Raw genomic sequence first — 13828 nt, forward strand, 5'->3', positions numbered from 1 at the left:
TGACAAGTGTCCTTGTTTTTTTCCCCTTGGGGTCGATTGAGAACTTGGCTGAGTCATGTGGCTGATGAGGCTAATTCATGTAGCATGATTTCGCTCACAAAGACTCCATTCATGGGCTGTGATGAACGGACGGACAAACCCCCATCTCCTGCTCTGTACAGGTCACATACTGGAACAGTAGGGAGAATAAGGTAAGCTTTTTTTCTATACAACGACATGGCACTTTTGACGGTTTAACCTAGTGTTTGAACTAGGTTACTACATGTCATTGTCCTTCATAATGCTGTAGAACTTTAGTATCTGTAAAGAGCCCTTTGTGCTGGGCTCGGGTTATGCTACGTATGGGTAATATACGTAGAACATGTTGTTGTTATTATAGTAGTATTATAGTATTATTACAGTACAACTACATTATTGTAGTAGTATTATAGTATTATTACAGTACTACTACATTATTGTAGTACCGGTACTTGGCCGTTAGTGGTGGGTTCAGGCTGGGGCACGTATGGATGAAGTATGTAGAACATGTCGTTGTTATTATAGTAGTATTATAGTATTATTACAGTACAACTACATTATTATAGTTATAGTTCCCGTTCAGCCCAGTCAAAACAGTTCGCTGCTCTGGCACCCCAATGGTGGAACAAGCTCCCTCACGACGCCAGGACAGCGGAGTCAATCACCACCTTCCGGAGACACCTGAAACCCCACCTCTTTAAGGAATACCTAGGATAGGATAAAGTAATCCTTCTAACACCCCACCCCCCCCCCCCCTTAAAAGATTTAGAAGCACTATTGTAAAGTGGTTGTTCCACTGGATATCATAAGGTGAATGCACCAATTTTTAAGTCGCTCTGGATAAGAGCGTCTGCTAAATGACTTAAATGTAAAATGTCAATTATAGTAGTATTATAGTATTAATACAGTATTACTACATTACCTGTACTTGGCCGTTAGTGCTGGGTTCAGGCTCGGGGACATATGGATAATGTATGTAGAACATGTCGTTGCGGACCATCTTCTTCCTCATGCGACAGGGCCCCTCAGTCATCTCCAGCAGGAACTTGTCCAGGTGGGATCCGATGGGGGGCCCCCAGAGGCCCCGCTCTCTCAGCAGCTCATACTCTATAGACGACCACTCCTCGGTCACGTACTTTAGAACATTCTGCTGCCTCTGACAGGGTGGGGGGGAGAGAGAATGAGAGAGAGAAAGAGAGAGAGACAGCGAGAGAGAGAGACAGAGAGACAGAGAGAGAGACAGAGAGAGAGAGACAGAGAGAGACACAGAGAGAGAGAGAGACAGAGAGAGAGAGTGACAGAGAGAGAGAGTGACACAGGGAAGGGAGGAAGAGAAGGAGAGACAGAGAGCGAGAGAGACAGAGAGAGAGAGGGAGACAGAGAGGGAGACAGAGAGGGAGACAGAGAGGGAGACAGAGAGGGAGACAGAGAGGGAGACAGAGAGGGAGACAGAGAGAGAGAGAGTGTACTGTGTGTTTAGGCAGATTGTTACATGTGTCTGTCAGGTTCAGAATATAGAGATCAGATAGGAATTATTGTCAGAGACAGTGTAGTGTTAGAATGCAGTGAGAACTGTACTGTTAGACAATGCAGTGAGTACTGTAGTGTTAGACAATGCAGTAAGTACTGTAGTGTTAGAATGCAGTGAGTACTGTAGTGTTAGACAATGCAGTGAGTACTGTAGTGTTAGACAACACAGTGAGTACTGTAGTGCTAGAATGCAGTGAGTACTGTACAGTCATGGCCAAAAGTTTTGAGAATGACACAAATATTAATTTTCACAAAGTCTGCCGCCTCAGTGGCTTTAGCATTTTTGTCAGATGTTACTATGGAATACTGAAGTATAATTACAAGCATTTCATAAGTGTCAAAGGCTTTTAGTGACAATTACATGAAGTTGATGCAAAGAGTCAATATTTGCAGTGTTGACCCTTCTTTTTCAAGACCTCTGCAATCCGCCCTGGCATGCTGTCAACTAACTTCTGGGCCACATCCTGACTGATGGCACCCCATTCTTGCATAATTAATGCTTGGAATTTGTCCGAATTTGAGGGGTTTTGTTTGTCCACCCGCCTCTTGAGGATTGACCACAAGTTCTCAATGGGATGAAGGTCTCGGGAGCTTCCTGGCCATGGACCCAAAATATCGATGTTTTGTTCCCCGAGCCAGTTAGTTATCATTTTTGCCTTATGGCAAGTTGCTCCATCATGCTGGAAAAGGCATTGTTCGTCACCAAACTGTTCCTGGATGGTTGGGAGAAGTTGCTCTCGGAGGATGTGTTGGTACCATTCTTTATTCATGGCTGTGTTCTTAGGCAAAATTGTGAGTGAGCCCACTCCCTTGGCTGAGAAGCAACCCCACACATGAATGGTCTCAGGATGCTTTACTGTTGGCATGACACAGGACTGATGGTAGCGCTCACCTTGTCTTCTCCGGACAAGCTTTTTTCCGGATGCCCCAAACAATCGGAAAGGGGATTCATCAGAGAAAATGACTTTACCCCAGTCCTCAGCAGTCCAATCCCTGTACCTTTTGCAGAATATCAGAGAAGTGGCTTCTTTGCTGCCCTTCTTGACACCAGCCCATCCTCCAAAAGCCTTTGCCTCACTGTGCATGTAGATGCACTCACACCTGCCTGCTGCCATTCCTGAGCAAGCTCTGTACTGGTGGTGCCCCGATCCTGCAGCTGAATCAACTTTAGGAGACGGTCCTGGCGCTTGCTGGACTTTCTTGGGCGCCCTGAAGCCTTCTTCACAACAATTGAACCGCTCTCCTTGAAGTTCTTGAAGATCCGATAAATGGTTGATTTAGGTGCAATCTTACTGGCAGCAATATCCTTGCCTGTGAAGCCCTTTTTGTGCAAAGCAATGATGACAGCACGTGTTTCCTTGCAGGTAACCATAGTTGACAGAGGAAGAACAATGATTCCAAGCACCACCCTCCTTTTGAAGCTTCCAGTCTGTTATTCGAACTCGATCAGCATGACAGAGTGATCTCCAGCCTTGTCCTCGTCAACACTCACACCTGTGTTAACGAGAGAATCACTGACATGATGTCAGCTGGTCCTTTTGTGGCAGGGCTGAAATGCAGTGGAAATGTTTTTTTGGGCATTCAGTTCATTTGCATGGCAAAGAGGGACTTTGAAATTAATTGCAATTCACCTGATCACTCTTCATAACATTCTGGAGTATATGCAAATTGCCATCATACAAACTGAGGCAGCAGACTTTCTGAAAATTAATATTTGTGTCATTCTCAAAACTTTTGGCCACGACTGTAGTGTTAGACAATGCAGTGAGTACTGTAGTGTAGTAGACAATGCAGTGAGTACTGTAGTGTAGTAGACAACGCAGTGAGTACTGTAGTGTAGTAGACAAAACACAGTGAGTACTGTAGTAGACAACACAGTGAGTACTGTAGTGTAGTAGACAACGCAGTGAGTACTGTAGTAGACAACGCAGTGAGTACTGTAGTAGACAACACAGTGAGTACTGTAGTAGACAACACAGTGAGTACTGTAGTAGACAACACAGTGAGTACTGTCGTGTAGTAGACAACACAGTGAGTACTGTCGTGTAGTAGACAACGCAGTGAGTACTGTAGTAGACAACGCAGTGAGTACTGTAGTAGACAACACAGTAAGTACTGTAGTGTAGTAGACAACACAGTGAGTATTGTAGTGTAGTAGACAACGCAGTGAGTACTGTAGTGTAGTAGACAACGCAGTGAGTACTGTAGTAGACAACGCAGTGAGTACTGTAGTGTAGTAGACAACGCATTGAGTACTGTAGTGTAGTAGACAACGCAGTGAGTACTGTAGTAGACAACGCAGTGAGTACTGTAGTAGACAACGCAGTGAGTACTGTAGTAGAAAACGCAGTGAGTACTGTAGTGTAGTAGACAACGCAGTGAGTACCGTAGTAGACAACACAGTGAGTACTGTAGTGTAGTAGACAATGCAGTGAGTACCGTAGTAGACAACACAGTGAGTACTGTAGTGTAGTAGACAACGCAGTGAGTACTGTAGTAGACAACGCAGTGAGTACTGTAGTAGACAACGCAGTGAGTACCGTAGTGTAGTAGACAATGCAGTGAGTACTGTAGTGTAGTAAACAATGCAGTGAGTACTGTAGTAGACAACGCAGTGAGTACCGTAGTAGACAACACAGTGAGTACTGTAGTGTAGTAGACAACGCAGTGAGTACTGTAGTGTAGTAGACAACGCAGTGAGTACTGTAGTGTAGTAGACAACGCAGTGAGTACCGTAGTAGACAACACAGTGAGTACTGTAGTGTAGTAGACAATGCAGTGAGTACCGTAGTAGACAACACAGTGAGTACTGTAGTGTAGTAGACAACGCAGTGAGTACTGTAGTAGACAACGCAGTGAGTACTGTAGTAGACAACGCAGTGAGTACTGTAGTAGACAACGCAGTGAGTACCGTAGTGTAGTAGACAATGCAGTGAGTACTGTAGTGTAGTAAACAATGCAGTGAGTACCGTAGTAGACAACGCAGTGAGTACCGTAGTAGACAACACAGTGAGTACTGTAGTGTAGTAGACAACGCAGTGAGTACTGTAGTGTAGTAGACAACGCAGTGAGTACTGTAGTGTAGTAGACAACGCAGTGAGTACCGTAGTAGACAACACAGTGAGTAATGTAGTGTAGTAGACAATGCAGTGAGTACCGTAGTAGACAACACAGTGAGTACTGTAGTGTAGTAGACAACGCAGTGAGTACTGTAGTGTTAGACAACGCAGTGAGTAGTGTAGTAGACAATGCAGTGAGTACTGTAGTGTTAGACAATGCAGTGAGTACTGTAGTGTAGTAGACAACGCAGTGAGTACTGTAGTGTTAGACAATGCAGTGAGTACTGTAGTGTTAGACAATGCAGTGAGTACTGTAGTGCTAGACAACACAGTGAGTACTGTAGTAGACAACACAATGAGTACTGTAGTCGACAATGCAGTGAGTACTGTAGTGTAGTAGACAACACAGTGAGTACTGTAGTAAACAACGCAGTGAGTACTGTAGTGTTCTTACCTCCTGGTACTCTTTATACTGCATGGCCACCAGGTCCCTCACCACCGCTATGTGGGTGAACATCCACTGGAACGTCTCCTATTGGTGGAAGGAATTTACCTGGTTAATGTGGGTGTTTGTGTTTGTTTATTTATTTAACCCTTATTTTACCAGGTGAGTTGACTGATAACACATTCTCATTTACAGCAACGACCTGGGGAATAGTTAAAGGAGAGAGGAGGGAGGATGAAGGAGCCAATTGGAAACTGGGGATTATTAGGTGTCCGTGATGGTATGAGGGCCAGATTGGGAATTTAGCCAGGACACCAGGGTTAACTAAAGTACCATGGGATCTTTAGTGACCACAGAGAGTCAGGACACCCGTTTAACGTCCCATCTGAAAGACGGCACCCTACACAGGGCAATGTCCCCAATCACTGCCCTGGGATATTATTGTTTTAGACCAGAGGAAAGGGTGCCTCCTACTGGCCCTCCAACACCACTTCCAGCAGCATCTGGTCTCCCATCCAGGGACCGACCAGGACCAACCAGGACCAACCCTGCTTAGCTTCAGAAGCAAGCCAGCAGTGGGATGCACGGTGGTATGCTGCTGGCTGCTGTGAGTGTGCATGCATGAGTATAAATGCGTGTGTGTGTGTGTACCTGTGCAGAAAGGTTGTTCTTGTTCAGGGAGTTTTCCTTCTTGTTGCGTCGAGCGCCGGTCAGCTTGGACAGACCGAACCCACTACTGACCCGAGACAGCTTGGACTGGCTGGCCGGAGCCACTGACTCGCCTCTGCTAATACACTTCTTCTCATGGACTAGAGGGGAGAGAGAGAGAGGGAGAGAGAGAGAGAGACAGAGAGAGAGAGACAGAGAGAGAGACAGACAGTGAGAGAGACAGTGAGAGAGACAGTGAGAGAGAGAGAGAGAGAGAGAGAGAGGAGTAAAGAGGGAGGGAGAGAGGAGAGAGCGAGAGAGAGGGAGGGGGAGAGAGAGAGAGGGGGGGAGGGAGGGAGGGAGAGAGGAAGGAGTAAAAAGGGAGGGAGAGAGGAGAGAGCGAGAGAGAGAGAGAGAGAGACAGAGGGGAGGGAGAGGAAGGAGTAAAGAGGTAGGGAGAGAGGACAGAGAGAGAGAGAGAGAGAGAGGGGAGTGAGAGGAAGGAGTAAAGAGGGAGGGAGAGAGATGAGTAAAGAGGGAGGGAGAGAGGAGAGAGCGAGAGAGAGAGAAGGAGGAGAGCGAGAGAAACAGAGGGACAGAGAAACAGAGACAAACAGAGAAAGGGACAGAGGTTGTCCAACAGTCTTCCAGTATGCTGGCGGCTCCGGTCCTAACTTGGCTTGCTCTGCTCTCCAAACAACACATGGTAAAGCTGATTATAATATCCCCCTGACCACTAAACAGTCTGTACGGAGTTAACGTGACCTTTCTGAAGTAATGCCCTTTTTCCACATTTTGTTACGTTACAGCCTCATAATGATGAAGTGAGAACAGGTTTTTAGAAATGTTTGCAAATTTATTACAAATAAAAAACAGAAATGCCTTATTTACATAAGTATTCAGTCCCATTTGCTATGAGACTCGACATTGAGCTCAGGTACATCCTGTTTCCATTGATCATCCTTGAGATGTTTCTACAACTTGATTGGAGTCCACCAGTGGTAAATTCAATTGATTGGACATGATTTGGAAAAGCACACACCTGTCTATATAAGGTCCCAATGTTGACAGTGCATGTCAGAGCAAAAACAAAGCCATGAGGTTGAAGGAATTCTCCGTAGAGCTCAGAGACAGGATTGTGTCGAGTCACAGATCTGGGGAAGGGTACCAAAACATTTCTGCATCATTGAAGGTCCCCAAGAACACAGTGGCCTCCATCATTCTTAAATGGAAGAAGTTTGGAACCACCAAGACTCTTCCTAGAGCTGGCCGCCCGGCCAAACTGAGCAATCAGGGGAGAAGGGCCTTGGTCATGGAAGTGACCAAGAACCCGATGGTCACTCTGACAGAGCTCCAGAGTTCCTCTGTGGAGATGGGAGAACCTTCCAGAAAGACAACCATCTCTGCAGCATTCCACCAATCAGGTCTTTATGGTAGAGTGGCCAGACAGAAGCCACTCCTCAGTAAAAGGCACATGACAGCCCGCTTGGAGTTGCCAAAAGGCATCTAAAGACTCTTAGACCATGAGAAACAAGATTCTCTGGTCTGATGAAACCAAGATTAAACTATTTGGCCTGAATGCCAAGCGTCACGTCTGGAGGAAACCTGGCACCATCCCTACGGTGAAGTATGGTGGTGGCAGCATCATGCTGTGGGGATGTTTTTCAGACTTGAAGCTGTAATCGCTGCCAAAGGTGTGAGTAAAGGGTCAGAAATACTTACGTAAATATAACATTTCCAAAAACCTGTTTTCGCTGTGTCATTATGGGGTATTGCGATGTCAGTATGGGGTATTGTGATGTCATTATGGGGTATTGTGATGGCATTATGGGGGTATTGTGATGTCATTATGGGGTATTGTGATGTCATTATGGGGTATTGTGATGTCATTATGGGGTGTTGTGATGTCATTATGGGGTATTGTGTGTAGATTGATGAGGGTAAAAAAACGATTTCATCCATTTTAGAATAAGGCTGTAACGTAACAAAATGTGGAAAAAGTAATTGGGTCTGAATACCTCCCGAATACACTGTATGTGTTTGTGTTTTCATCTCTGTGTGTGTGTCCGTCTGTCTAGATGTGTGTGTTTTCTCTCACCCAGGTGGTTCTGCCAGCTCTTCAGGGCAGGTTCCTCCAGGGCAGGCCGAGCAGTGCTGATATCTACATGTCCTCTGTCGTTGGTGGGGAGGGACACCTTAAAGATGTCCTCCAACATGGGTCTTTTACTGTGCATCAGCTCTGTCCATACACGGTTTACTGCCTTCAGCAGCAGCTGGCGACCTGGGGGACACACAGGAGTTAGTAACACACGGTTTACTGCCTTCAGCAGCACCTGGGGGACACACAGGAGTTAGTAACACACGGTTTACTGCCTTCAGCAGCACCTGGGGGACACACAGGAGTTAGTAACACACGGTTTACTGTCTTCAGCAGCAGCTGGGGACCTGGGGGACAGACAGGAGTTAGTAACACACGGTTTACTGCCTTCAGCAGCACCTGGGGACCTGGGGGACAGACAGGAGTTAGTAACACACGGTTTACTGCCTTCAGCAGCACCTGGGGACCTGGGGGACAGACAGGAGTTAGTAACACACGGTTTACTGTCTTCAGCAGCAGCTGGGGACCTGGGGGACAGACAGGAGTTAGTAACACACGGTTTACTGCCTTCAGCAGCACCTGGGGACCTGGGGGACAGACAGGAGTTAGTAACACACGGTTTACTGCCTTCAGCAGCAGCTGGGGACCTGGGGGACAGACAGGAGTTAGTAACACACGGTTTACTGCCTTCAGCAGCAGCTGGGGACCTGGGGGACAGACAGGAGTTAGTAACACACGGTTTACTGCCTTCAGCAGCAGCTGGGGACCTGGGGGACACACAGGAGTTAGTAACACACGGTTTACTGCCTTCAGCAGCACCTGGGGGACACACAGGAGTTAGTAACACACGGCTTACTGCCTTCAGCAGCAGCTGGCGACCTGGGGGACAGACAGGAGTTAGTAACACACAGTTTACTGCCTTCAGCAGCAGCTGGGGACCTGGGGGACAGACAGGAGTTAGTAACACACGGTTTACTGCCTTCAGCAGCAGCTGGGGACCTGGGGGACAGACAGGAGTTAGTAACACACGGTTTACTGTCTTCAGCAGCAGCTGGGGACCTGGGGGACACACAGGAGTTAGTAACACACGGTTTACTGCCTTCAGCAGCACCTGGGGACCTGGGGGACAGACAGGAGTTAGTAACACACGGTTTACTGCCTTCAGCAGCACCTGGGGGACACACAGGAGTTAGTAACACACGGTTTACTGCCTTCAGCAGCACCTGGGGGACACACAGGAGTTAGTAACACACGGTTTACTGCCTTCAGCAGCACCTGGGGACCTGGGGGACAGACAGGAGTTAGTAACACACGGTTTACTGCCTTCAGCAGCACCTGGGGGACACACAGGAGTTAGTAACACACGGTTTACTGCCTTCAGCAGCAGCTGGCGACCTGGGGGACAGACAGGATAGGAGTTAGGAACACACACACAGAAACACACTTTGATACCCGAAAGAAAGACAGAGAGAGAAAGACAGAGAGACAGAGAGAAAGACGGACAGACACACAGACAAGTCAGACGTTATGTTACCTTCGCTAACTTCCTGGCTGTGTCTGTTATCAGGTCCATTCTCAGCGGGCATCATGACGTGCCAGGTGGTCATACGAGCCTCTGCCTCCAAACCAAAACCCTCCACACTGCTGCACACAGAGAGACACAGAGACAGAGAGACAGAGACACACAGAGAGAGAGAGAGAGAGAGAGAGAGAGGGAGAGATGGTGAAAGAGAAAGAGGGAGAGACAGAGAGAGAGACACAGAGAGAGCGGGACAGAAGAGGAGAGAGAAAGAGAGAGAGTAGAGAGAGACAGAGAGAGAGACAGAAGAGGAGAGAGAAAGAGGGAGGGACAGGAGAGGAGAGAGAGGAAGAGAGAGAGACAGAAGAAGAGAGAGACAGAGAAAGAAGAGGAGAGAGAAAGAGGGAGGAACAGGAGAGAGAGAGTCAGCATACACCACTCACCCATAGATAGGAATAAGCTTACTCAGTGCAGTTTTTGCAGCCTGTTGTCATTTGATTAGCCAGCTCAACACTTCATAGGCCTCAAACTCACTGATCAGGACATACACCTGCCATAAATGTCTCGAGCAACGCAGTCCCAGACCTACCTCCCAACGTGTAGGTTGATGAAGCAGTGAGCCAGACAGGCTACAAACTCCTGGTCGTGGTTGCCTGGTCCCAGCACCAGGTTACGATTGACGGTCAACACCCGTAGAGAGTCCAGCAGAGCTACCTGCTGAGGTACGGTCTTGTGAGGTCGAGACAGCTGGTACAGGACCGTACGGTTCAGACAGTGGTAGAGAGAGTCCAGAGACAGACTCTGCGACCGCCTCTTGGACTGGAAGCGGGAGAAAAGAGAGGTGGAACATTTTAAGAAAGACTGGTCTTATGATCTATGGCCTGCAATGCCCGAGAGGGGAGAGTTGGTTGCAGAAAGGGTCTTTCTTCTCCAGAGAGTTGATCGGGGTTAAGACATCCTACCGTAGGCTTGGCGGAGTGTGGAAATAATAGTCCTGTTTTATAACAGCCAATGGATTCTGAGGACTGATTAAGTACGTGTTTGAAATCTTACTAAATCCTCTTGTTCCAAAGCAGTACCACCACAGACATGAACACTGCTGGCCTACATTCACTTCTAAATAACACGGCTGTGTTTCACCTAAAAGCTCTATTGGTTCAGTTAAGTAAGTCTGGCAGAGACGTGAAGGTTGGCTTGTTGGTTCAATTAATAAAATCATTCATTTGCTGGTTAGTTGTGTCAAACCGAGTACTGATCAGACTGTTTCTGAGTACGGTACTGCTGTAAATCAGACTGTTTCTGAGTACCCTATTGCTGTAAATCTGAGTACTGTACTGCTGTAATCAGACTGTTTCTGAGTACTGTACTGCTGTAATCAGACTGTTTCTGAGTACTGTACTGCTGTAATCAGACTGTTTCTGAGTACTGTACTGTTGTAATCAGACTGTTTCTGAGTACTGTACTGTTGTAATCAGACTGTTTCTGAGTACGGTACTGCTGTAATCAGACTGTTTCTGAGTACGGTACTGCTGTAAATCAGACTATTTCTGAGTACGGAACTGCTGTAATCAGACTGTTTCTGAGTACGGTACTGCTGTAAATCAGACTGTTTCTGAGTACGGTACTGCTGTAATCACACTGTTTCTGAGTACGGTACCGCTGTAATCAGTCTGTTTCTGAGTACTGTACCGCTGTAATCAGACTGTTTCTGAGTACTGTACCGCTGTATATCAGACTGTTTCTGAGTACGGTACTGCTGTAAATCAGACTGTTTCTGAGTACTGTACTGCTGTAATCAGACTGTTTCTGAGTACTGTACTGCTGTAATCACACTGTTTCTGAGTACTCTACTGCTGTAATCAGACTGTTTCTGAGTACTCTACTGCTGTAATCAGACTGTTTCTGAGTACTCTACTGCTGTAATCAGACTGTTTCTGAGTACTCTACTGCTGTAATCAGACTGTTTCTGAGTACTGTACTGCTGTAATCAGACTGTTTCTGAGTACTGTACTGCTGTAATCAGACTGTTTCTGAGTACTGTACTGTTGTAATCAGACTGTTTCTGAGTACTGTACTGTTGTAATCAGACTGTTTCTGAGTACGGTACTGCTGTAATCAGACTGTTTCTGAGTACGGTACTGCTGTAAATCAGACTATTTCTGAGTACGGAACTGCTGTAATCAGACTGTTTCTGAGTACGGTACTGCTGTAATCACACTGTTTCTGAGTACGGTACTGCTGTAATCACACTGTTTCTGAGTACGGTACCGCTGTAATCAGACTGTTTCTGAGTACTGTACCGCTGTAATCAGACTGTTTCTGAGTACTGTACCGCTGTATATCAGACTGTTTCTGAGTACGGTACTGCTGTAAATCAGACTGTTTCTGAGTACTGTACTGCTGTAATCAGACTGTTTCTGAGTACTGTACTGCTGTAATCACACTGTTTCTGAGTACTCTACTGCTGTAATCAGACTGTTTCTGAGTACTCTACTGCTGTAATCAGACTGTTTCTGAGTACTCTACTGCTGTAAATCAGACTGTTTCTGAGTACGGTACTGCTGTAATCAGACTGTTTCTGAGTATGGTACTGCTGTAATCATACTGTTTCTGAGTACGGTAGTGCTGTAATCACACTGTTTCTGAGTACTGTACTGCTGTAAATCCGACTTTCTGAGTACTGTACTGCTGTAATCAGACTGTTTCAGAGTACTGTACTGCTGTAAATCCGACTGTTTCAGAGTACTGTACTGCTGTAATCAGACTGTTTCAGAGTACTGTACTGCTGTAAATCAGACTGTTTCAGAGTACTGTACTGCTGTAAATCAGACTGTTTCTGAGTACTGTACTGCTGTAATCAGACTGTTTGAGTACTGTACTGCTGTAATCAGACTGTTTCTGAGTACTGTACTGTTGTAATCAGACTGTTTCTAGTCCTGGGTTCACCACACACAGGAACTGCATATGTTGTATTTCTATACACAGTGTATTCAGAATGTATTCACATAATATAACTAATGTAATACAACTAAAGTGATATAACTAATGTAATATAACTAATGTAATATAACTAATGTAATATAACTAATGTAATCCAACGAAAGTGATATAACAAAAGTAATATAACTAATGTAATGTAACTAATGTAATATAACTAATGTAACTAATGTAATGTAACTAATGTAATATAACTAATGTAATGTAACGAATGTAATATAACTAATGTAATATAACTAATGTAATTCATATAGTATAACTAATAACTAATGTAATAGAACTAATGCAATATAACTAATGTAATATAACTAATGTAATGTAACTATTGTAATATAACTAATGTAATATAACTAATGCAATGTAACTAATGTAATATAACTAATGTAATAACTACTGTAACTCATATAGTATAACTAATAACTAATGTAATATAACTAATGTAATATAACTACTGTAATATAACTAGTGTAATAAAACGAATGTAATATAACTAATGTAATATAACTAATCAATTCATCTCCCAGTGTCTGGTGGAAAGCAGAATGAACCAGGTTTTCCTCTAGGACTTTGCCTGCGCTTAGCTCATTTATTTTCTTATCCTGAAAAACATGATGACAAGCATACCCATAACATGATGCAGCCACCACTATGATTGAAAATATGGAGAGTGGTACTCAGTAATGTGTTGTATTGGATTTGTTCCAAACATATCACTTTGTATTCAGGTGTATTGTGTGTAGGACAGTGACAGAAAAATCTCAATTTAATCCCTTTTAAATTCAGGCAGTAACACAAAAAAATGAGGAATCAGTAAATGGGTGTGAATACATTCTAAAAGGCACTGTACGCTTGTATGTGCGTGCGCCATCAGGACAATTAATCCTGCCCGTCCCGTTTCAGCATGTGCCGGACCTGGAATAAATCAGATATTGAGGAAACCTTGGGTCTAGGTCGTCCTCACCTGTCCTATAAGCTGCACTATAAACTCCACCACCATCTTGGACTCCTTGTTGAACATGCCCTGCCACAGCTTGTCCACCACGCGCTGTGTGAAGTAGAACACGTTGTTGACCAGCACCTGGTAGCTCCCTCCAACGGTGATGGGCAAGGATGCATCCTCACCTAGAAGGAGAAGTGTGGGGGGATATTTGGTTAGAATGGAAATGTGTGTGTCTTTTTAACCAACAGTTCCCCAGTTGTGTTTTAACCATCAATCGTCTGGCTGCTGCTCTGCCTCTAACACAGCGACCTGCCTCCTCTCATGAATGATCACTGGATGTTTTCTATAAAAGTAGGTCAGTACCTAGGAGGAGTGTGTGTGTGTGTGTGTGTGTGTGTGTGTGTGTGTGTGTGTGTGTGTGTGTGTATCTAGGAGGATGTCAGCAACCAGTATGGGTGTGTGTGTGTGTGTGTGTGTGTGTGTGTGTGTGTGTGTGTGTGTGTGTGTGTATCTAGAGGATGTCAGCAACCAGTGTGTGTGTGTGTGTGTGTGTGTGTGTGTGTGTGTGTGTGTG

The 13828-nt window shown here is 45.4% G+C and overlaps 1 protein-coding gene across 1 annotated transcript in view; it reads right to left on the bottom strand.

The window, feature by feature from the left end:
• Positions 1-13828, bottom strand: part of LOC106570917 (WD repeat and FYVE domain-containing protein 3) — a 292588-nt gene that overhangs the window by 59083 nt on the left and 219677 nt on the right. The window contains exons 33-39 of the mRNA XM_082961602.1: positions 13276-13436; positions 9907-10136; positions 9333-9442; positions 7799-7981; positions 5704-5861; positions 5062-5139; positions 941-1174 (exon numbers count right to left, since the gene is read on the bottom strand). Coding sequence (XP_082817728.1) covers positions 941-1174; positions 5062-5139; positions 5704-5861; positions 7799-7981; positions 9333-9442; positions 9907-10136; positions 13276-13436 — 1154 coding nt within the window. The remainder of the gene's footprint in view (positions 1-940; positions 1175-5061; positions 5140-5703; positions 5862-7798; positions 7982-9332; positions 9443-9906; positions 10137-13275; positions 13437-13828) is intronic.

The sequence above is a fragment of the Salmo salar genome, chromosome 15 (assembly GCF_965601325.2).
Source record: "Salmo salar chromosome 15, fSalSal1, whole genome shotgun sequence".
NCBI lineage: Eukaryota > Metazoa > Chordata > Actinopteri > Salmoniformes > Salmonidae > Salmo > Salmo salar.